The sequence below is a fragment of the Neomonachus schauinslandi genome, chromosome 1 (assembly GCF_002201575.2).
Source record: "Neomonachus schauinslandi chromosome 1, ASM220157v2, whole genome shotgun sequence".
In the NCBI taxonomy this organism is placed as follows: Eukaryota; Metazoa; Chordata; class Mammalia; order Carnivora; family Phocidae; genus Neomonachus; species Neomonachus schauinslandi.
This window is the reverse complement of record NC_058403.1, coordinates 198,651,216-198,673,251: the sequence shown is the minus strand read 5'-3', so window position 1 is coordinate 198,673,251 and position 22,036 is coordinate 198,651,216. Positions and strand designations below refer to the sequence as shown.

Here is a 22,036-nt window from a genome sequence, read left to right as displayed (position 1 = left end):
CCTGGCCCGGATGGGTGCTGCCTGACACCTGGCCTCTGTTCCCTGCCCCTACCCACCTCCACCCCCCCACCCCCAGCCCTACCCCCCTTCCCCCTGAAGGGAATCCTGTTCTGGCCTGCTTCCCCCTGGTCCCTCCAACTGGTGCGGTGCCCCCCACCCTGCGGGCTCTGCCCATCTTCCTGAGGGTGAGGGCAGGGCAGGCTGGGCAGGTAGGCCATCAGGACCCTCATGCAGCTCCTTCCCTGGGTGGGCGGCCAGTTCCCCTGGGTCCTGCAGGACTACGTGTCCCCAACTTTGGACCTCAGCAACCCGGCCGTCTTCCGGGACCTGTCCAAGCCCATCGGTGTGGTGAACCCCAAGCATGCCCAGCTCGTGAGGGAGAAGTGAGCGTGTGGGCGAGGCCGGGCTTGGGGGTTGGGATGGGCGAGGGCAGGGCTTCTGCTGACTCCCCTCCAACTGTGGCTCCAGGTACGAGAGCTTCGAGGACCCAGCGGGCACCATCGACAAGTTCCACTATGGCACCCACTATTCCAACGCAGCAGGCGTGATGCACTACCTCATCCGCGTGGAACCCTTCACCTCCCTGCACGTCCAGCTGCAGAGTGGCCGGTGCGGCCCCGGGCGGGGGCGGGGGGGGCTGGCAGATGGCAGGGCTGAGGGTGCGTTGCTGCAGATGAGGGGAAGAGGCAAGGTCGTCCGGGCATCCCGGGCCCTTCAGCTCTCTTCCAGCCCCCTTCTAGCCCCCAGCTGCAGCTCTCCTTCCTCGTCCCCGTTCCCCGCCCCCCTCACTGCGGCCTGTGCCCCTCCCCCAGCTTTGACTGCTCCGACCGGCAGTTCCACTCCGTGGCGGCAGCCTGGCAGGCCCGCCTGGAGAGCCCTGCCGATGTGAAGGAGCTCATCCCCGAGTTCTTCTACTTCCCCGACTTCCTGGAGAACCAGAACGGTAGGAGCTGGAGTGGGGCTGGGGGGCCCCTGGGGCAGAGCGCACAGGCCGGGCCTGGCCAGGGATATGGGTGAAGCTACAGCGAGACCGCTCACCCCGTCCTCCGGGCCAGGCTTTGACCTGGGCTGCCTCCAGCTGACCAACGAGAAGGTGGACAACGTGGTGCTGCCGCCGTGGGCCAGCTCCCCCGAGGACTTCATCCAGCAGCACCGCCAGGCTCTGGTGAGGAGCTGAACACGGACAGGCGGACGGCCAGGGTTGAGGGACAGGGTTGGGGGCGGCGGGGTGGGGGTGGGGGGGTCGGCCGTCCCTGGACTGACTGGCACCTCCCCATCCCCAGGAGTCCGAGTATGTGTCTGCCCACCTGCACGAGTGGATTGACCTCATCTTTGGCTACAAGCAGCGGGGACCGGCCGCGGAGGAGGCGCTCAACGTCTTCTATTATTGCACCTATGAAGGTGGGCAGTGCCCTGGACTCCCGTGGGGGCTGGGCCACCGCGAAGGAGGGCAGAGTGCAGAGGGCACGGGGCAAGTCCTGACCACTCTGCCTGCCTTGCCCAGGGGCCGTGGACCTGGACCACGTGGTGGACGAGCGGGAACGGAAGGCTCTGGAGGGCATTATCAGTAATTTTGGGCAGACCCCCTGTCAGCTGCTGAAGGTAAGGTCAGCTCGGAGGATCATGGGTCAGGGATGCCCAGGCTGTGGTGCTGACCAGCCGCTTGTCCACAGGAGCCACATCCACCTCGGCTCTCCGCCGAGGAAGCAGCCCAACGCCTTGTGCGTCTGGACACTAACTCACCTAGCATCTTCCAGCACCTGGACCAGCTCAAGGCCTTCTTTGCGGAGGTGAGCAGAGGCAGGGCTTCATCTTCCTGCTCTGTGAAATGGGCTTAACCTCACTGTCCTTACCAACCTCTTGGGGCAGATGGGAGACCTAAATCAAGGTCACTGATGTTAGACATCTTTGAAAAAGAGGTAACGGGAGTGGGGGTGGGGTACCTTCTTCACTGAGGCCAGGACAAGTTGTTGACCCCCCTAACCATCTCTGAAAACCTTAGGGAGACCCTAAGGAAGGAAGGCAATGTGGCCTTGGATAATTTCCCTCATGTTCCTGTTCCCCTGAGAGGGCCCCCCAGGCCTGACGTTTTTAGTGACCCCTCCTGTCCTGCCGGCAGGCTGGGGGGATGTGAAGTCAGAGGGTGGGAGGCCCAAGGTCAAGACCAAGCTTGAGGCTGAGAGAGTGGCCTTGTCCATCCCAGCTTCTCACTCCCTCACTTTCGGGGATGCCCTCCTGAAGGCGCGCTGAGCTCTCCTGACCGTGTCGCAGAGGGACCTCTGCCTCTGTGACCCCTAGTCTGTGAGCACTGGGGGCTGGGAGGAGAGGAAAGAACGGTGCCCCAGGTGGTAGGCAGGGGAGTGCGGTCCCCGGCTGAGCTCTGCTCTGCAGGTCATCAGTGATGGCGTGCCCTTGGTGCTGGCCCTGGTCCCCCACCGGCAGTCCCACTCCTTCACCATCCAGGGCTCCTCAGACCTGTTGGTAAGTGCCCCGCGCAGCGCCCGGCTCAGCTCCGCCCCTGCTCGGACTTCCGCCCCACACCCACCCCTGCCCTCTCTGGCCCACAGGTGACCGTGAGTGCCAGTGGGCTGCTGGGCATCCACAGCTGGCTGCCCTACGACCGGAACATAAACAACTACTTCAGCTTCAGCAAAGACGCCACCATGGGCAACCCCAAGTAGGACGGAGGGAGGTGGGCAGGGGTGGGCTCTAAATACCCTGCACCCCCGAGTTGTCGCCCCACCCAGTCAGGGTGTGGGCCAGCGGCAGGGTCTGGCCAAGGCCTCTGAGGGCCCGGGTCTTCTTTGTTGGCCTGGCCTCACCTGTCCCCACCGCCCCCCCCATCCGAGTCAGGATGCAACGACTGCTGAGCGGCCCGTGGGTGCCGGACCGTGGCGTGAGTGGACAGGCCCTGGCAGTGGCCCCCGACGGAAAGCTGCTGTTCAGTGGTGGCCATTGGGATGGCAGCCTGCGAGTGACCGCACTACCGCGGGGCAAGCTGCTGAAACAGCTCAACCGCCACCTTGGTATGTGCAGCCTGGGAGCTGGGGTGGCGCGGGTCGGGGTAGCGGGCCAGGGAGGGGGTGACCGCTGTGTTCCGCTTGCACCCTCCCCTCCCCGTGCAGATGTAGTGACCTGCCTAGCACTGGACACCTGTGGCATCTACCTCATCTCGGGCTCCCGGGACACCACGTGCATGGTGTGGCGGCTCCTGCAGGAGGTGTGCTGGGTGGGCAGCCCCGTGGGGCCCCCATAGTCCACGCCTGCAGCCCATCCACCCCTTCTCTCTGCCACTGTGAGCAAGGCTGGGGCTCCACCACCCTCCAGCGCTCTGGCTCTGGACAAGGCCATCACTCTCCTGAGCCTCAGCCTTCTCAGGGGCCAGGGTAGTGAGGTGTCCCCAGTCCTGAGCCAGCCCTGGCTCCCCACAGGGTGGTCTCTCGGTGGGACTGGCATCAAAGCCCGTGCAGGTGCTATATGGGCATGAGGCTGCAGTGAGCTGTGTGGCCATCAGCACGGAGCTCGACATGGCTGTATCTGGATCTGAGGTATGTGGGGGTGCCTGTGCCCAGGGGAGGCCAAGTTAGCTAGGCAATGCCCCTGCAGATTAGAGACCCGGGCCCAGAAGAACCCTAAGCCGCCTTCCTTTAGGATGGAACTGTGATCATCCACACCATACGCCGTGGCCAATTTGTGGCAGCACTACAGCCCCCGGGGGCCACGTTACCCGGACCTGTGTCCCATCTGGCGCTGGGGTCTGAGGGCCAGATTGTGGTGCAGAGCTCGGCGTGGGAGCGTGTGGGGGCTCAGGTATGGAAAAGGGGTGCTCAGCCAAGAATGGGGTAGTTGGGATTCTGTCCTTGCTGACACCTCTTGCTTCTTCCAGGTCACCTACTCCTTGCACCTGTACTCCGTGAATGGGAAGTTACGGGCTTCACTGCCCCTGGTAGAGCAGCCCACAGCCCTGGCGGTGATGGAGGACTTCGTTCTGCTGGGCACCGCCCAGTGTGCCCTGCACATCCTCCACCTGAACAAGTGAGTTCTACTCTTCCTGAGTTCATGGACCTGCAGGGTTATAGTCCTTGGCAGAGGATACTAAAAGGTGCTAGCCTCCCAGCCCCCTCTCCGTCTCCCCGCCCCCCGCACAACGGCGGGCATCCCCATAGCCCCTTTACATGTCCATAGGCACATTCTTCAGGGCCCATCTCCTGTCCCCCCCCCCCCCGGGGGTTGATCTTGCCCTGGGCCTCCCTTAGCCACACACTTGTGAAAGATCCCTTTATGTATTAGGGTTTCAGTTGAGCCATCCCTTCAAATGCGACAGAGAGGGTACACGGGAGAATGAAGACACAAAGCTCCCTTGCAGCTGAGAGTTCAGCTATATCCCTCCCTCCCTGCAGACTGCTTCCGGCTGCGCCTCCCCTACCCATGAAGGTGCCCATCCGCAGCGTGGCTGTGACCAAGGAGCGCAGCCACGTGCTCGTGGGCCTGGAGGACGGCAAGCTTATCGTGGTGGGCGCGGGGCAGCCCTCTGAGGTGAGGATGAGGGCAGGGTGGGCCCGATCAGGGTGGGGAGCGACGGTCCTGGCCCACCTCTCCCCAATCCTACTCCTCCCCCCCACCAATCCTACTCCTCCCCTCCTCCCCCCACCCCAGGCGCGCAGCAGCCAGTTCGCGCGGAAGCTGTGGCGATCCTCCAGGCGCATCTCACAGGTGTCCTCCGGGGAGACAGAGTACAACCCTGGAGAGGCGCGCTGACAGCCGCCCCGCCCCACCGCGCAGGCTCCTCCCCCAGCGGCCTCCGCCCTTGGAGGCCCCGCCCAGGAGTCGGCGGGAATCCGGAGGAGGAGACCACGCCGCGGCCGTCGGCCCGGCTCCGGGGGTGGGCGGGACCCCACCCCCGCCCAGCTCAGGGATTGGTGGGCGGTTCACTCCAGGAAGCCCCGCCCCTCGCCGGCAGAGGGGCCGCCCGGAGTCTGGCACTGGCCTCAGCGGCCGCACAGCACTTTTTGCACAGTGTGGGGCGGGAGCCCAGGCTCCCAAACCCCGCGTCCCGTCGGAGCACGGGGGCCGGGCTGTGGCCTTAATCTCTAAAGGCGGCCCCCCGCTCTACCACTCTCGGCAATAAACCTGGCCTAGTTTTGTAGACGTTTCGCCTCCGAGTATGCGTGCGCGCGGCGTCTCCGCCGGCCCAGGCCACCGTCCCGGGCTCGCGTTCCCCTGGCCCAGTAGCCCTCCAGGCGTCTCGCCCCCTCCGCGTGGCCTCAGTTTCCCCAGCCGCGCCGCCCCTGTCTCCGGGGACCCCGCCCGCCGATCCTCTCCGGCGGGTGGTTCTCTCGGCCTCAGCCCGCCCTCGCGACACCTCCGCACGTGTGCGCGTCCCTGCGCGGGGCGGGGCCGCCGCCGGCCGCGCCCCCGCGCGCCCCCGCGCTCCGGCCTAGGCCGCTCCTCCGTGGGCGCTCTGGCTGACTCCCGGGACCGCCCGCCCCGCCCAGCCCCGCGCCTCGGCGGAGCTGGCTTCCCCAGGGACTGCACGCAGCCTTCCCGGCTGGCCCACGGGAGCCTGGCGGCGCAGAGGCCCGAGTCCCGCCAGCCAGGCCTGGATCCTGGGAGCCGCGGAGGGGCGGCCGCCGCAGGTCAGAAGGGGGTTGGGGACAGAGCTCCGAGTCTTCCTGGACTGAGAGAGCCGAGGGCTGCTTTTCTGTCCCCCACCTCGAGGCCCGCGATCCTGCGGGTGTCGGCCGTCGTGGTGCCGGCGTCCGTGTTGGCATGCATGGACGTGTTTTGTGGCCCGGAGACGCGGGCGGGGGGGGGCGGGCAGGAGTGAGGGTGGGGAGGTAGAAGCTCCAGCCCCGCAGCAGCTCGGGGTGGGTCCGGCAGACACAGCCCTGGCGTGGCTAGACGCGTTGGTCACAGGCCCACCTGCCAACCAGGGTCCGGGAAGGGCCCCTTATATGGTGACACAAATGTGCAAGGGCCACGGCAGTCTCTGTCCCAGACCCAGTTGCTGACTGGGCAGGGAAGTGAGTTTGGAGACCAGGCCGGATGTGGTGGTAGATGGGGAGCTGGAGGGCCTGCCCCCAGATTTCTTTTCTGTGCCTTTTCCGGGCAAGATCTATTCGCAGCCAAGATGAGGCTTCTCTTACCCAGGCCTTAGGAAGTGGGTCCCAGCAGGATCAGCCCTGTAGGTCCAGATGGGTCCTGGGACTAAGTAGTCCTGTCCTTTAGGTTTCTGGCCTCCAGGCCATCTGAATTCCCAGGTGAGAAAGGACCAGGGGGCCTCTGGGCCCATATACTCTCTGCCCTTGCTGAACCCACCACGGAACCCTCCTGTCCCATTTCTGGGCAGGAGGGAGTGGGGCTATAGTCACAGGAAGCCCTGCCTTCGGGGCTTAGGGTGTTGGGTTCCCTGGGCTCAGGCAGAGAAGTCTGGGGGAGCTCCCCCCCCCCAGCAAGTCTCTGGCCTGCCTCTGACTGAGGTGGGGATGGGAGTCTCTTTGGTCCTCCTGTGCCATCCCTGGACTCACGCCAGGGGTTGCTAAGGTTTCCAACCTGCTCCCCTCCATCCTGACCTGCACCCTGGCTCCTCCAGCTTTGGCCCGTGGGGACTAGCTCTGTCAACCCCACCCCATCTGACACAGGAGGAAACTGGTCCAGGTTGGTGAGTGGGGAAGTGGGGGGGGGAGGGTAACCAGCCCTGGAGTGAATCAGGATGGAGCCAGGAGAGGGGGACAGACTACACTAAGGGACTCCCGACATCTGGCCTGAAGAAAATCCCCCATCTCGCTACACATAGCAGAGAAGAAGTCTCCCAGCTCCCTTGCCTGAGTGTTGCCATGACACTCCAACCCCTTCTCCAAGAGATGCAGTCCCTGGGAGCACTGCTAGCGGGCAGAGCCATGCTTCACAACTCCAGCCACAGGGAAGGCATGGTCCATGTGGGTAAGTGCCTTTGGATCCAGATGTTGGGCACTGGGTAGGTGGGTCGGTCACACACAAGTCCAGTCACAAGCTCTGGAGTCCCCCGTTCCCTCCGCCCTGCCTGCACTGGATTGTGGAGTTAACTGGCCTCCAGGCAGAAGCGAGCAGCAGCATCCACTTGCCTTCGAGCTCAGCTTTATTTTGCAAAACTTCACAAGGTCTCGTGTGCAGAGGCCCCCGTGGGGGTCCAGAGGTGGTGGGGGAGACAGGACACACAGGGTAATGCCCCAGTAGACAGGGGAGGTACAGCAGGAGCCAGAAAAGGGAGAGACTGGAAGAGATCAAGGAAGCCTTCCCGGAGTAGGCGATGCCTGCCAGCTGGAGGTCAAACAGCAAGAGCAGACGTCGGAACACCTGGGAGGAGGGTACCCCCAGGAAGGGCTAGGTGTCCAAGAGTGGTGAGCAGAGAGGAGGCTGTGGGAGTTGAGGGTGGGTAAGGATGCCAATCCTGATGCCGTGGTACGAATTTTTGATTCTGTGAGGTGTAGGGACTGTTGGTTCAAACCTTTTTGGCAGCAAAGTCTAAGTGACCGCTAGTTAGGGACCCTGGCCTTGATTCCTTGGCCTTGATCCTATTTGTCCTTTCCTCTACAGATAAGGCCCAGAGGGTACAGGACAGGGACAGGGAAGGGGTATGGGTAGGGGGAGCTCTGGCCCCCAATACCTCCTCCCCATTCCCCCCTGAGCCTCCAGGGGCCTCAGGCAGCATTATTCCCGTCTACTGTGCCCTCCTGGCCACCGTGGTCCTTGGTCTGCTCGCCTACGTGGCCTTCAAGTGGTAGGTACTCCCGGGCACTGCCCTGTGGCGCACCCCTCCCCAGCTGGACTCGCAGCCAGCTCCCTGTCTTGGCGGGTCCCCCCTGCTCCCCACAGCTGGCGCTCACATAAACAAAGACAGCAGCTGGCCAAAGCACGGACCGCAGAGCTGGGGGCCCTCGACAGGGACCAGAGGCATGGGGACAGCATCGCCTTCCTGGACAATCCCAGCGGCGGGGAGCCCTGTGCCCCCAGCCAGGGTGAGCATCCTTCCCCAATCTGAAGACTTTCAGACCCAGCTCTGCCATACCCCCCAGCCCATCTGACCCTCTTGTGCCCCTCACGTCTCCCACCTCAGGGCCACATCCTGAACCTGGCTGCCGGCTCTACCTTCATCTCCCTCGGCAGCAGCAAGAGGAGGTGGAGCGGCTCCTGGAAGCGTCAGGCCAACCTGACGAGGGCTGGCAGGGCCTGGCAGGCTGCCTGGGCTACCAGGCTGACGCCGTGGAGATCATGGCCCGGGGCCAGGGGCCAGCCTCCGCCCTACTGCGGGACTGGGCTGTCAAAGAAGGCAGTGGTGCCACCCTCAGGGTGCTGGAGGACGCCCTGGCTTCCCTGGGCCGTGATGATGTGGTCCGGGTTCTGGGCGCCCCGGCTGAGGGCTGCTCTGTGGTGTGAGTGAGGCCACCACAGCCTGGCCTCTCAGGGAACCTGCTTTGGTGCCTCCCCCCGGCCCCGCACACACATACGCTTTCCCTTTCCTGAGCTTCCCGGCATCGGGGGCCTCCGCCTGCCCTGTTCGGAGGGAACACAGAAGATCTGGCCACCGCTCACCCACCCTCGCCCTACCTTCCTCCAGGACAGGGACCAGGATGTGGGGGGACTTAGCAGCGAGGAGTGGCCCTGCCCTCCTCCTCCCCGCTCCACCTCCCCTTATTTAGCCTCAACTGGTTTTTCTACTTTTGTATCTCCTATTAAAGGCCACTTGGGACTACTGTGCCGCCTCTGACTCCTTGGGCCTGTGGGACAGTGGGGCAGCTGAGGCAGAGAGGGTCCCTGGGGTGCGAGAGGAGCACGTGAGCCTAGGAGCCCGGCCCGCTCCGGAGGCACGGCTGGCCTTCGCATCCTGCGTCTGCCATTCACTGGCTGCGCACGGGAGGGACCTAGTTTCCCTCTCCGAACTTGAGCCTCCTTAGCTGGAGACCAGTAACAGGATGATGGCACACTCAGTAGGCCCCCACACCCCTTCCACTCTCAGACTGGCACCGAGGGGCCTTGGGATGGAGGCTGTTTTTGTGACTTCTGCTGTGACCAGCATCAAGGGGAGGCTGGAGGCAGACGTCCTGGGAAGCAGGTCAGCTCTAGATGAGAAAAAGGAAGAAAGACTCACAAAGCCCGTCCTTACCAGACTCAGGAGGGAGTTCCAGCCACGCTTCCGTAGCTGCTTCTGTGACTTCCACACAAGCCAAGGGCAAGCAGGTCATCCCACCCACCCGAGGGGCAGCTGCGGGCAGAACAGCTGCCACCAAGCCACCTGCCCCCCACGTATCTGCCTGCCCGAAGGAGAGGAAGGCAAGCTGGTTACTGCCTTTGGAAGCGGTTGCTACAGCAGACAGGCCCCCGCCTGGGAAGGAGCAACGGCCCCCATCCTGGCACCCAGGAGGGTCGGGGCCCCTGGAGCAACACGGCCACCCAAACTCCAGAGTCGTGGGATTCAGCGGTGGCCCAGGGAGGCCTCGGGTCGCTCCTGTCCTCCTGCTGACACGTGACTAGGATCGGCTGCTCCGGGAGGGCCAAACATCAGACTGCTGCTCCTCAGAAACCATCTTACGGGGCTGCTTAACCCTGGAAATCTTGTCCTTAAGGAAGGGCAGGTTTATGGCTCTCTCCATCCGGAGACGACCATTGGGCCATGACCTAGGAGAGGTTCAGCGTGCAGTCAGATGAAATCAGCCAGGCACGCTTGGGAGCGAGCTTGCACCTCCGTGGGCGGGGAGTCGGCCCCAGGGCTCTGGAGCACTGGACTGGCCCCAAACATGGAAGCCTGTGCCGAGGGGCACCCAACAGCTTCTGGATCGGCTGGCACCCCTCGTCACAACTGAGGGATCGGATTCTGAAGGTGTCAAGGGGTGTGTGGAACGGGGAAAGTTTTCGAAAAAAACTCTGTAGGGAGCTATGATAATAGAATCCCTTTTCAGAGGTGTCCTATCTGAAACTCCACAGCTCCCTGGTCACCACCCTTTAATGGAAGGCCACCTAAATTTCCTTGGAACATCTGAAACATGGAGCCTCAGGTCAAACTGTGAGTTTGACTTGGTTGTCAGCAGCAGAGCACAGGGCCGCACCCCAAACCCCAAACCCACCCAAGAGAGCCATTCCCTTTTAATGTGCACATTAACGGAGATATTCTCTGTTAATAACTCCCAAATGTTAAGAGGGTTGAATTAGAGTCCATCCATTTGATATAATGTGCTTTAAATAGTTTTGAAGGCTGCAGTAGCACGGGAAAACACTTTGGCTACGTTATTAAATAGCATGTCTAATGATTAGGACTTGAAAATAGGTGTTCTTCTTTTTTAACAATGAGGATATGAGTTCCTGAGCCTGAGGCTGAATTTCCTCATCCAAACACTGCCAACTCCTGTCCCTAGGGTTGTAAGGATCAAAGGCGCAGAACCCGAGCTCCAAGTGCCCAGTGCAGCACCCAGCAGGCGAGAGCTCTAACCACCATCCACCCTGCCCAAGACTCAGTGGGCCACAGCCCCTCCCCCAAGGGCGTTGCTGCAGGGAGCAGAACAGCCCTGGTGAGGAAGACATGGGACCAGTCTCTTTGCAAAGATGGTTCCAGACTGGCTGGCAGCCTACAGTCCTCCTCACAGCCCAGACAACTTATCCTTCAAAGGGTGGTGGGGGAGGTGGGTCGGGCCTCTGAGCCCTGCCTCCTCCAGGAGATGTCCACTCTCATCACAGCCTATGCACTGTACCCCTTTATAGGGGTCCTCCCTCTAGCGTCCAAGCCCAGGGTCAGGCTGCATGGTGGGGGAGGTCGGGGAACCCACCCATCAAAAGAGCATTCCAGTGAGCTTGGGGAACTCAAGTTCTGGAGGGAAGAGGGTCAATGCCTTCCTCTCCTTAGCCAGGAGGTATAAAGGGGAAGACTCGTGCCTTTCTCCTGCCTGACCTATGAACCCAAGTAAAGAAGCCCAGACCCTTGAGGCCCTCCGGCCCACCTCTTTTGCTCTGGAATACATGTAGTACAAGTTGACTCCACCCTGAACACAGGCGTAAGATCCCAAGGCCGCAAGTGTCAGTCCCAGTGGGACCTGTCGGAAACAAGGCCTGTGACTGAACTCCAAGCTCAAGGATTAACTCGACTTCACACATCTATGGCCACCATCTCTCCTTTTTCTCTCCAGTGGCACCACTATATACAAATATGCTTGACTAGCTTTTAGGGAACACACATGCCAAGTTCTTTAATTGATTTTATTTTTTACATAAAAAGTTCAGTAAAAATTGGATAAAGTAAAGTGATTTTAAGCAGTAAATCAATCTTATCAACATAGCACAAGGCTGGCCGAAACCACAAGGCAGCCTGCTTTGGAATATTTACATGATAACAAACTAAACCTTGCAGGAGAACTTAAAACCATCCTTACAAAGTCTTCCTGTGATCTAGCACGTAGAGGCTAAAAGCAAAACGAAAAACAAACAAAACCAGGAAAAAACAAAATTATTTTCAATATATTCACATATACATTAAAATATAATACAGATCGTCAGGGTGAGGGGTCATGGGTGGGGATGCGCATGGGTCTGTGCGCTGACAGCACCGCCAAGGAGGAGACCCAGGTTTGGGAGTGGGGCTAGGCCTGGCCAGGATCTTAGCGGGGTCCTTCCCTAAGCCCTTGCCTCTGATGGGCCTCCAACCACACCCCAACAGCTCAGGACCAGGGATCGCTTGCAGATGGAGCTCATTTTCGTGGCTTTCAGCTGAAATCTGCAGGTCTGAAGTCCCCATTCCCCAGGGCGACGTGTCACCAGTAGCATAGCCCCGACAGAAGGAGGGGGTGCCCAGCGGGCCCGCAGGGGTTCTTCTCCCAAGTCTGTCCCACCTGCTCACCTGTCCTCCCACCCTGGCCCCACCAGTCACTCTAATTCAGTGTCCTCTTTGGGTTTGTAAACGGCCCCAAACTTCTGCATGTACTTCTTAATGTACTCCTTGGTTTTGTGTTTCACATTCTCATTGCACTCCAGGTCCTCAGGGTTCTTACAGTACTTCAGCTCCTTATTCATCACGCCGTGAGTCAGCTGTCCAGGACACAGGAAGAGAGACCAGAGTGGGAAGGATTTCAGGGGGTAAGGCCAGCCTGGTGCCTCAGGGCCCTTCTCACCAAGACTGGGGTTGAATAAAGAGAGAGGCTGGGGCAGGCTGGTGCTGGGATCAGCAGAAAGGGGAGGCTAAGCCCTGCGAGTCTGTGAGAGGACCACCAACCCTACCCTCAAGGAGGATGCCCTCCCTTCCCTAACCTTCCCTCCCTCTTCCTGGGTCCCCAGCCCGGGCATCTGGCAAGGAGAACCCACTTTCTATGATGAAAGGTACACGGTTTGCCCAGAGCATCGTCAGAAGAGAGGGGATACCTTGCGAGCTAGGTGTTTGAAGTCTTCAGTTGTGGTGATTCTTCCCACTTTGCAGTCAGGTTTCCGGTAAGGGTTCAGGCACTGGACAATGAACTGGGACATCTGCAGGCAGGAGAAAGAGCATATGCTGCTCGAAAGTCCAGAGAGGGCAAGGGGTAGCACTGAGGAAATAATGAGAAAGCCAATCCTTCCCTTTCTGCCTCTCAGGCTGGCTCATTTGGATAGAAGAATGCTACTAGGCCAGTGGGATAGAAGAGAGAAGGATCCTAGGTCAGCCCCGAGAGGGAAAGAGCTGCCTTGGATAGATGAGCAAGCTGACTTAGAGCAGGAGGAGGAGACCCAGGCACAGGACTCCACTGCTGATCTCACAGCAGCCCCCCATTTCAGCTGACAAATCTCATGTCCTTGGCCTGAAGAGACTGCAGCCTTGGAAGCCGCACAGAGAACGCGTTCCAGTGCTTCTAGGAGGCCCAGCAACCCCAGGATCACAGGCATTTTGTTACCGAAGGTCACTGAGATTCTATGTTACACGTCACTTGATCCACACTGCAGCCACGTGAAGCACACGAAGGCATGGGGTGCTAGCTGGTGGAAGAAGCCCCAGGGCAGGACCGGACCCTTTCCCATACACAACGTCCAGTGTCCTCCTGAGCAGTCTCTGCAATGTCTGTCCTACCAGTGGCTCTCAAAAGAGATCCCACACAGGACCTCTGAAAGGATCTGTGGTGCTAAGATCCCAGGGTACAAAGGAAGCAAAGAGGTCAATGATCACCATTTTGTCAGGGAGCACCCTGAACAGGGTCTACCCATCCCTGAAACTCCAGGAGGCTTCTGACATTCAAAGGACAAGGATGTATCACAAGGCAGGCACAGAACAAACAGCTGCTGGCTGGCTGAAACACCAATAATTCCACACGGGGAGAACGAGAACTAAGTTTTAGCCCTGGAAAGGGCTTTTATTCAGTTTTTCTATGGTCTGGCCTCCATACTCTCTCACTTCAATCCACTTCCCCAGTCAGGGAATTCCTTCTTCCCGGCTTCAAGCCCTGCAATGGCACCCCGTAACTCCCAGACACACAAGCCCTAGATGAAGAAGCAACACTGTTCAGCCTCATCTTCCAACACCCCTCACATACCCTGTGCTACGGCCCAAGGACTACTTACAATCCCCTCGAAGGGATGAGGACTTTTTTTGCTACTGTACATTCTACTGCCTGAAGTTACATCCCTCCTGATCTACCTGGTCCATTCCTACACCGACTCAACAGCCCTTCCTGATACCCCGAAGAGTGGCCTCCAGCCCTAAGATGGCATGCTCTGCACACAGCTGCCATAACTTATTTACAGGCTTGTTTCCTCCAACAGTCGGTGAATCAAGACTGGAGTTTAGAATCTAGATGCTCTGCGGCAGACAAGGCTGGTGTCCTGACAGCTGGAAACACACACTTCAAGGAGCATGAAAAGGAGCTACTTTCTCCCAATCCCGTGAGGATGAGGCAGCCACCAAATGAAACGTTGCAGAAACAGAACTGGACTTTGAGCCAGAGGGCCTGAGTTCAGGTCTTCTGTCTAGAACTTACCATCTCTGAACCTTAAGAGGTCCTCCACCTGCATAAGAATGACAGCTCCTGCCTTGCCTACCTCAAGAGCGGTTACAGGGATGAAATGATAACAGATATGAAAGCGCTTATCACCCACCTACAAAGGACCCCCTCACATGACAACTACACAGTCACACCACAGAAGCAAGGGAACACCCAAAGACAGGGCAGCCTAACACTTAGGACAAGAAAGGAAAGGGCTCAGGCGTAAGCCTATGGAGCTTAGGGCCCACACCCACCAAACCTTACCTCTTTTCTGAATACCTCTTTGCTCTTCTTAGCCAGCTCACTGGAGGTGTCTGCTTCTGCTGTCTTAGGCTTTTTTGAGGTCTAGAAATGCAAAAGAAAACACAACAGTGCTGGCATGAGAAGTCAGGTCAGCGATACGCTGCTGTTCCAGAACCCTCCCTTCTTTCCCCCAGTTGGGACACCCGACTCATAGTATTAGGATCCATTTAGAATCCTAAGTGGGCATGGCTTGGAGTCAGCTTGGCTACTGTTGCCAGTCTTACACCTCACGTTTCAATCCTGTCATCTGGCTGCGGCCTCCTTCCTATAAACCACATTCTCTGCCCTAAGTTAAAGTTACATCCTCGATGTCGCTAAACATTTCCAGTTGTTTCAGAGTCACCTTGTCTGCAGAGGAAAATGCTGTGTGATGGGCCACTCAGGTCCCTGTTCTGGGCTTCAGTACCCACACTGTCAAGTGAGGCCTGGGCTCAGTGAGTCCCACTTCTCCCAGCTCAGACATCCTAGGATTCCAGGACAAAGGCTTAAAATGCTCTGTTCTGAAGACCTTTCACCACACAGCTGGAAGGTCAGACCACACGTGGTCCTCATGCAGGCCTCTCCACTCCCCCGTGTACTCATCATCTTTCCTTGTCCAAAGGCAGAACTGGCTGGACTGCACGAAACAGTCTCAGCATGCAGCAGTGGCGCCCTGGAGGGTGGTATCTCCAGCTCAGGAACATAAAGACTAAAGACATATGGCAGTATTGGGGGAGGGGGGATGGAGGGGGCGAGGGTCATCCAAGTCAGTGAACAAATAGATGCTAAGACACAGAAGATACTCTGTCCCAAGCTGGTAAGATGATGACAAACCTAAAAACACTCCTTTCCCACTGTGCTAGAGATGAGGCTGCCAAGTTCCCCTTAACCAGACACTGCCGAGAGGTAAGGGGGGCTGGCAGGCCTGGCATTCAGAGCACCTGCCATGCAAGGCCATCTCCCCATACCTTTGCCCACCACCAACCATCAAGCCCCTCACTAGCAAATGTACTTTTCCACAGAAAAGATTTATGAGCATTCCCTTCTGCAGGATTTCAGATGGATGTAGAAACCACAGTTGCTATTATAGGTACTTCTTGTTTCTGCTAGCCGCTCAGAGCAGAGAGTTTTTCGACTCCCCTCCCATCCCCCAGTGCTGATTCTTCCATTTCCATAAACAGTCTGAAGGCGCTGGTGATGAAGGAGCTGTTCAACTCCCTTTGCTCTGGACTGGCTCCAGAGAAAGGTGGCACTCCCTTGGCTTTGGGCTGCTACAAATCTGCTTTCTCTGATTTGTTATAAAAGCTTTACATATTTTCCATTTTTCTACTTTCTGTGGCTGTGGGAGCAGGAGGGGGGAGGGCAGAGAATAGAAAGAACATACAGATTCGACCTGTTTTCAGGAAACAAGACCAAAAAGCACACTGTAACTCTATTTTCTAATGTTTGGCTTTGGGATTTTGTGGTTCTATTTTCCAGGAGGAGAGTGTGCGGCTGTGCTTCACAATAAGGCCTCAGGTGGCAAGGGATCCAGAATGGCCAGAATAAGCCAAGGCAACTTCAACACACCCTCAGCTGTTCTCTTATAGATCTCAGAAATGAGGAGCGACAGCAAAGGCTACAGAAAGCCCCTGGAGGTATGACAACCATCTCAAGGCTCCTGAACCTACAGAAGAGGCCAAGCTCTCAGTGAGGGTACTGTGTAGAGAGGAATGTTCCTCTTCCCTCTGAATGGGGTGTGTGTTCAGAAAGCTAAATAAATCTAGTGCATATTTAACAGCTTCCTAATTTAATCTCTGACTTGGTGACATTGGTAGGGCTTTAAAAACACAGTTACAGAGCACAGTCCACTGAGCTCTGTCTAGCTTTTGTGGTCGTTCTCAGTGCTGAGCAACTGGGACTGAGAAAGGAAATGTTCAAATGAAGGGTGCCTAGACTTACTTCATGGAAATCATAAACCAAACGGAGTACTCTAGGGAGTACTGAAATTCATGTACCCCTCTTGGTCTGTGGTCTGCAAATGGCATGAGAAATGATTTCAGAAACTGGTTAACACTTACTCAGGCCCAATGCCAAGCAATACCTGGAGCCAGTCAGAGCCAAGGATAGCACTTGACGAACACTGACATGAAAAACCTCCCCAACTCCAGAAAAGTCCCATTTAAAATGTTAGCATCTCTACAATATGTAAACTTTTAAAACCAATGTTATTAACCTTCTCAAATGCCTACTGCCAATTAAAAATCCTCTAGCACCAGAAAAGACCATTAGCCCAGACCAATGGTCCTAAAAATATAACAAGCTGTATCATGGGGTAGAGAACATCTACCTGTCATGCAAGTGGTCTCAATGAGATTCCAGGAACCCATCAGAAAGGGGGAAAGCACTCGGACAGGCAAAAAAGCAATGTTTGCCCAGGGCCTCAGCAATAATGAGGTTGCCTTTTCCATCCACTGGCTCATATGGGGCATCATCAGCCAATGGAGGATCCTGGCGAGAAACTATGCGAACAGTGGCCAGATGAGAGCACACAATGAAATGTGGGCAGAGGGCCTGGTAGATAGCCAGAGCTTACTGCCTTTAACAGCTCACCTCACTGTCAGCCTTAATCTGGGGCATGTCTGGATTCCAGGGAATCTGGCTGGAATATGACTAGATATGAATATAACAGGGAAGGCCTAAGTACCCTCACATTACCCAAGGTGAGGTTTCAAGTCTTTTTGGCTTAGAAAGGGAATGACTTTAAGCTTATTGGGTGGCTCTGGTAACCATACACTGGCTGTTTAACACAACAAACGCAAACTCCATCCTCTGTGATACAGGCGGAAATGACCACGTCACAAGCCCATGTGCCTTGGAACTCAGGAGTGCAGCCTGGCTGGAAGGAGTCCTGACAAAGAGAGCAGGATATACCGACCTAATGCTTCTCTCTCCCTGAATTTAATTAAATATCCTTTGGAACATGAAATGTAAAACATTATTCAAGGAGGAACTTTATCTTTCAGGGCAGCAAGAATCCAGAAGAAGTTGAGGTTATCAGAAACACTACACATGATTCAACCTAAATTCTGCAATGCATGAGCCTGTGTACATCGATTAAAAGGTGAAGTAAGAAGGAGCCTTGAAAGTAATAAAAGCTCAGTATATTCTGTTTTGGAGTTACGACCACCTTTGGTAGTAGAAAGAACAAAAATATTTATTTCAGTGTTTGGTTCTAAATAAGGCACCACACTTCATTCTGTCAAAAAAAACCAAAAAGGTGGGGACTGGAGAAGGAAGGACTGGACAGGAACAAAAAGATCGCCAAGGCGGTTTCTAGAAATAGTGTTTCAAAAGCCTGACTAGATTACAACAGGCTCCATCTATTTCCCTTACAGAAAAGTGGAGCTGATAAACCTGGAACTAAGGTCCTAAAGACATCACTAAGAACCAGAAGGCTTCCTACTCTTTCCATCTGGCCTGAGTGTAGTACAGTCCTGGGAGTTTCTCTCTGGTCCCCCAGCTATCAACCAGGCTGTGCTTATTGGGCAACTTAACCATCTGCTCTGCAAAGATCTGGGCTCTGGTTTTTCACAATCCTCTCTCAAATGTGATTTCCTGGATCCGTCTCCATTGCTGGGAGGTGATTTCATATGGAATCCTTTTGCAAATTACCCCAATGCCAAAGATAGGACCATCAATTGAAAAGACTCTTGGCATCTGATCCCATCCTCTTCCATCTCCCTCAACCCAACAAACACTCCACAACCACTATTTTAACACAACATAGTTACACTTAGGATATCTACCACACTTATGTCTAAATGTTAATTAAAAGCCAGAAAGCAGCAGTAAAAATTGCTGTCTCTCAATCATGCAAGCAGTCAGGAATATTCGCATCTGGGGTCCTCAAAGGGAAGGCTTGACTTTACACTCACCACATGATGGATGATGGAAGAGAGCACAAGATGATCAAGAGGAGGGAACAACACTGGAGGAAAACAGAGAAGGAGGGCTCTCACAGATGCTTAGTCTCAGCATCAAATGCTTTCAAAACCACCCATCCAGCATCACATAGCACTCCTCAAAGAATTCTCTGCCCATTCCACACCTTCCCCATGTGGGTACCATATCCCCGCTAATGTTTCCAAAAAAAACACCAATTTACTGATGACTCAAACCATCTACCAGCCATTCTTACCCTGGATCCCATAAGAAGCTCAAATTCCACACTGAACTTATTTCCAAACCTCCTCCTGATCTTTCCTTCATCCCCTAAACTGAATAAAGGGATTTTATCTCCCCAAGCCATCCTTGGGCCATCCTTGCCTCTTCCATACCCACTTATTTGCAAAGCCTTGACCACAATGCCTCTCAAATGTCTTTGCATGAATCCCCAACATCACCACTCTTGGTTCCTCACTTTGCCTAAGCTATTGTAATACTCTCCAATCTGATCTTCCTGCTACCAATCTCACCTTTTCAAATGAGCCTGTTTTGCTCAAGGGAAACACATCTGACTGATTCCCCTGCTTTAAAAGCATTCACTGGCTCCCAAGTACCTATCATACAGTAATCACATTAGTAGGACACCAAGATCTTAGACAATTTAAAATTGACCTACATTTCCATATTTTTTCTCACTACCCCATATGCACCAAACTCTCACTGTACCAAATTATATTTCCTATATACACTCTGTCTTATCCTGACTTTATGCCTTTGCAAAAACTGCTTTATCTACCTAGAATGCTCTTTCCTGCCCACTTTGACTACAGGTAAAATCATGTTTTCTGTGACATATCACTGATGCATCTTCTCAGACCATTAATCACTGTGCTCCCATAGCATTTTGTACATACTTTTTTTTTTTCTTTTTAAAGATTTTATTTATTTATTTTAGAGGGAGTGAGTGAGACAGAGAACACAAGCAGGAGGAGCAGCAAAGGGAGAAGCAGGTGCAGGGCTCGATCCCAGGACACTGGGATCATGACCTGAGCCAAAGGCAGATGCTTAACCAACTGAGCCACCCAGGTGCCCTTGTACAGACTTCTAATATAGCAATTATCCCACTGTGTTCTTGGTGTATAGATGTGGCTATTTCTTTCTATCTTTTCTTTTTTTTTTTTTAAAGAGAGAATCTTAAACAGGCTCCACGCCCAGCGCAGAGCCTGACATGGGACTCGAGCTCACAATCCTAAGATCATGACCTGAGCCAAAATCCAGAGTCAGACACTCAACCGACTGAGTCACCCAGGTGCCCTGATGTGCTCTTTCTTTTAGAATGAACTTCCTGAAGACTAGTATTCAGTTTTATTTCTCTTTCTATCCCTAATACCTCACACAAGGCCTATAAGTTAATGAAAATATACAACGGTACAATCTGTATCTCCAAGGCGATTAAAACCTACCCGAAAGCCCTAAAGATGAAAAAAAGTTGGACAGAAGGAATAAAAACATACCCCACAGGCATCCTTCTCTTGTCTTTTGAGATGCTAGTGAGGTGAGTACAGGTATAAACTGGTTAGGAAGGTTGGATCCAAGTAAGTCCCTAGTTATCCAAGTCAGAGTAGATACTGATGTTAGAACTATGGTCTGGAAAGGGATCCAAAGACTGACACCTCAAGCCTTTGACTTGTGCTTCAGGGCAAGTTTGGTTGGAAGATCAAAACTCATTTGTTCTTTCATCTGTTATACCCAGTTCAAAGAGTTAATAACAAAGAATAGATAGATGTCTTTCGTTTAGATTTTTCTCACAGAAATAACAAGAAATGGTAAAGCTGACAAATCAGAGATAAAAGGCTAAGAAGCTAAGATACAGAGTGAATGTCCACAGAGTTTTTTGCTGGAAGCACATAACACTCGTGGGATTTTCCCCTTGGATACCTGTTTCTATAAAAACTCTCCTACGGAACCTTCATACACTGCTGGGGTAGAAATGTACAATGATATAGCTACTTTTATTTTTTTTTTTTTTAAGATTTTATTTGAGAGAAAGAGAGAGAGAGAGAGAGCACGAGTGGGGTGGGGAGAAGGAGAGGGAGAAGCAGACTCCCCAGTGAGCAGGGAGCCTGACGCGGGCCTCAGTCTCAGGACCCTGAGATCACGACCCAAGCCGAAGGCAGATGCTTAACCCACTGAGCCACTCAGGTGCCCCTGATACAGCTACTTTAGAAAAATGGTTTGACAGTTTCTTGAAAGCTAAACACAAATTAATCCTATGACCCAGCCAATTCCACTCCTAAGTATCCACCTAAGAGGACTGAAAATGCATGTCCAAAACTCCCAACACAAATGTCCATATACCATTATTCATAACAACCAAAGAGTGGAAACAACCCAAATGTCCACCAACCGGTGAATGGATAAACAAAATGTGGTACATCTATGCAAGGGAATATTATTCAGTCATAAAAATGAAATTTGGATACATATGATAACAAGGATGAACTCTGAAAACATTACACTATGTAAGAAACCAGTCACAAAAGACCATACGTTATATAATTCCACTTACATGAAATGTCCAGGAAAGGTGAATCTATCAAGAATGAAATAAACTGTGGTTGGGCTGGGATAGGTAAGGGGATTAACTGTAAAGGGATATGAAAAATCTTATTGGGGGGCATAAAAATGTTGTAAGAACAGATTATAGTAATGGTTGCATAACTTGGTAAATTTATTAAGTCACTGAACTATAAACATAAAACAACTAAATTTTATGTTAGGTATGTTATACCTCAATAAAGTTTTTGTTTTGTTTTTTTAAAGCCCTCCACAGACTTGCGCTCCTGGCCGTGACAAGTTAACTGTTAACAAACTATCCCTCTCACTGTAAACAACCAAAACACTAGACAAAATACAGGAAACAACAGTTGCCATACACTGGACATTAAGCAGCACTGGATTACAATCCCAGAAACAAGGGAAAAAAGGAGGTATGCCCTGAGTATCCTGGCTTTCCACGTGTACCAGACCCCAGAGCAGGGAGCAACACCTAAGCACAGCATAGCATGCTGGTCTCAGTGAGCTGAGGAGATAAGACTGGAGTTCAAAGTGTCTGAGATGAGCTATAAACTAACAATTTCCAGAGCTCACAGAAGGCTGGGAAACATCTGAGCTTCTACCAGTTGGAGTGAAGAGACCTTGGTGTTAACCCAAGGCATTCAGCAGAGACCCCAGAAAGACCGTATCTTGGATAGTAGCAGTCATTCCAAAAGAAAAGACTACTCTGGACCCAACCTAACAAAAATTAAAAACAAAACCCGTCAGTCTTTAATGGAAAATAAAATTCTGAAACTCAATGACATAACAATCACAATGTCCAGTGTTCAAATGAAAATTTCTGGATGCACATGAAGCAAGAAGATTTTAATCTGATAACCACAGAAAAATCAATCACTAGAAACATGTCCAGAAATAAAAGGGAAGCTGAACATTATAAACATTCAAGGATATAAAAGAAAATATAAATAGCAAAGAAATTGATAGTATTAAAAATAACCAAACTGAAACTTTAGAGCTGAAAAATATAACTGAAATAAAAAAATCTATTTCCATATTTGATGAAAAGTATCAATCCACAGATCCAAAAAGCTAAAAAAAACCAGAGGTTAAACACAAAGAAGACAACACCAAGGTACATCACGATCAAATTCTTTTAAAAACCAATTATAAGATTAGGGTTTTTCTCCATGCAGACAGAAAGGAGGAAAGACATATTTGGGGGTACAAAGTATAGTCTTCTTATTAGAAACAACTATAAGTAAGGAAAAAATGGAATAACATCTTTTAAAGTGGTGAAAGGGAGA

The 22,036-nt window shown here is 53.9% G+C and overlaps 3 protein-coding genes across 9 annotated transcripts in view; 2 read left to right on the top strand and 1 right to left on the bottom strand.

Annotated features, from left to right (window-relative positions):
- NBEAL2 (neurobeachin like 2) overlaps positions 1 to 5,148 on the top strand; it is a 29,174-nt gene extending 24,026 nt beyond the window's left edge. For 3 of the 4 annotated variants that reach the window (XM_021686956.1, XM_044921764.1, XM_021686957.1), the window contains 16 exons: positions 259 to 383; positions 469 to 609; positions 813 to 943; positions 1,056 to 1,165; positions 1,284 to 1,401; positions 1,505 to 1,602; positions 1,674 to 1,790; positions 2,392 to 2,481; positions 2,568 to 2,677; positions 2,854 to 3,026; positions 3,126 to 3,220; positions 3,432 to 3,548; positions 3,652 to 3,810; positions 3,887 to 4,035; positions 4,401 to 4,536; positions 4,657 to 5,148. In XM_021686956.1, the coding sequence (XP_021542631.1) occupies positions 259 to 383; positions 469 to 609; positions 813 to 943; positions 1,056 to 1,165; positions 1,284 to 1,401; positions 1,505 to 1,602; positions 1,674 to 1,790; positions 2,392 to 2,481; positions 2,568 to 2,677; positions 2,854 to 3,026; positions 3,126 to 3,220; positions 3,432 to 3,548; positions 3,652 to 3,810; positions 3,887 to 4,035; positions 4,401 to 4,536; positions 4,657 to 4,758 (1,971 nt within the window). In that variant the 3' untranslated portion in view covers positions 4,759 to 5,148. Of the gene's footprint in view, positions 1 to 258; positions 384 to 468; positions 610 to 812; positions 944 to 1,055; positions 1,166 to 1,283; positions 1,402 to 1,504; positions 1,603 to 1,673; positions 1,791 to 2,391; positions 2,482 to 2,567; positions 2,678 to 2,849; positions 3,027 to 3,125; positions 3,221 to 3,431; positions 3,549 to 3,651; positions 3,811 to 3,886; positions 4,036 to 4,400; positions 4,537 to 4,656 lie in introns of those variants that run through there. The other variant, XM_021686958.1, reaches the window with a different exon arrangement.
- A 68-nt stretch (positions 5,149 to 5,216) lies between these two features.
- On the top strand, positions 5,217 to 8,920 carry LOC110577584 (death domain-containing membrane protein NRADD-like). 4 transcript variants are annotated; one of them, XM_021686961.1, is made up of 5 exons: positions 5,217 to 5,636; positions 6,797 to 6,942; positions 7,576 to 7,759; positions 7,855 to 7,913; positions 8,099 to 8,920. In XM_021686961.1, exons 2-5 carry the CDS (start codon positions 6,837 to 6,839, stop codon positions 8,413 to 8,415), a joined length of 666 nt encoding a protein of 221 aa, XP_021542636.1. In that variant the 5' UTR covers positions 5,217 to 5,636; positions 6,797 to 6,836; the 3' UTR covers positions 8,416 to 8,920. The 4 variants fall into 4 exon arrangements, with proteins under 4 accessions (XP_021542636.1, XP_021542634.1, XP_021542637.1 ...); XM_021686959.1 differs by having other exon boundaries at positions 7,855 to 7,997; positions 8,096 to 8,920; XM_021686962.1 differs by having other exon boundaries at positions 5,503 to 5,636; positions 6,800 to 6,942; positions 7,855 to 7,997; positions 8,096 to 8,920.
- A 2,289-nt stretch (positions 8,921 to 11,209) lies between these two features.
- Positions 11,210 to 22,036, bottom strand: part of SETD2 (SET domain containing 2, histone lysine methyltransferase) — a 91,553-nt gene continuing 80,726 nt past the window's right edge. Inside the window, exons 18-20 of the mRNA XM_021686955.2 lie at positions 14,229 to 14,309; positions 12,379 to 12,480; positions 11,210 to 12,048 (exon numbers count right to left, since the gene is read on the bottom strand). Of these exons, the coding sequence (XP_021542630.1) occupies positions 11,887 to 12,048; positions 12,379 to 12,480; positions 14,229 to 14,309 (345 nt within the window). The 3' untranslated portion in view covers positions 11,210 to 11,886. The remainder of the gene's footprint in view (positions 12,049 to 12,378; positions 12,481 to 14,228; positions 14,310 to 22,036) is intronic.

Excerpts from the sequence above, each read along its gene's own strand:
- LOC110577584 (XM_021686959.1), top strand. The coding sequence starts at position 6,837 with ATGACACTCCAACCCCTTCTCCAAGAGATGCAGTCCCTGGGAGCACTG. Across the intron at positions 7,760-7,854 it reads GCCTACGTGGCCTTCAAGTG|CTGGCGCTCACATAAACAAA; the intron begins GTAGGTACTCCC and ends TGCTCCCCACAG. Across the intron at positions 7,998-8,095 it reads GCCCTGTGCCCCCAGCCAGG|GGCCACATCCTGAACCTGGC; the intron begins GTGAGCATCCTT and ends CTCCCACCTCAG.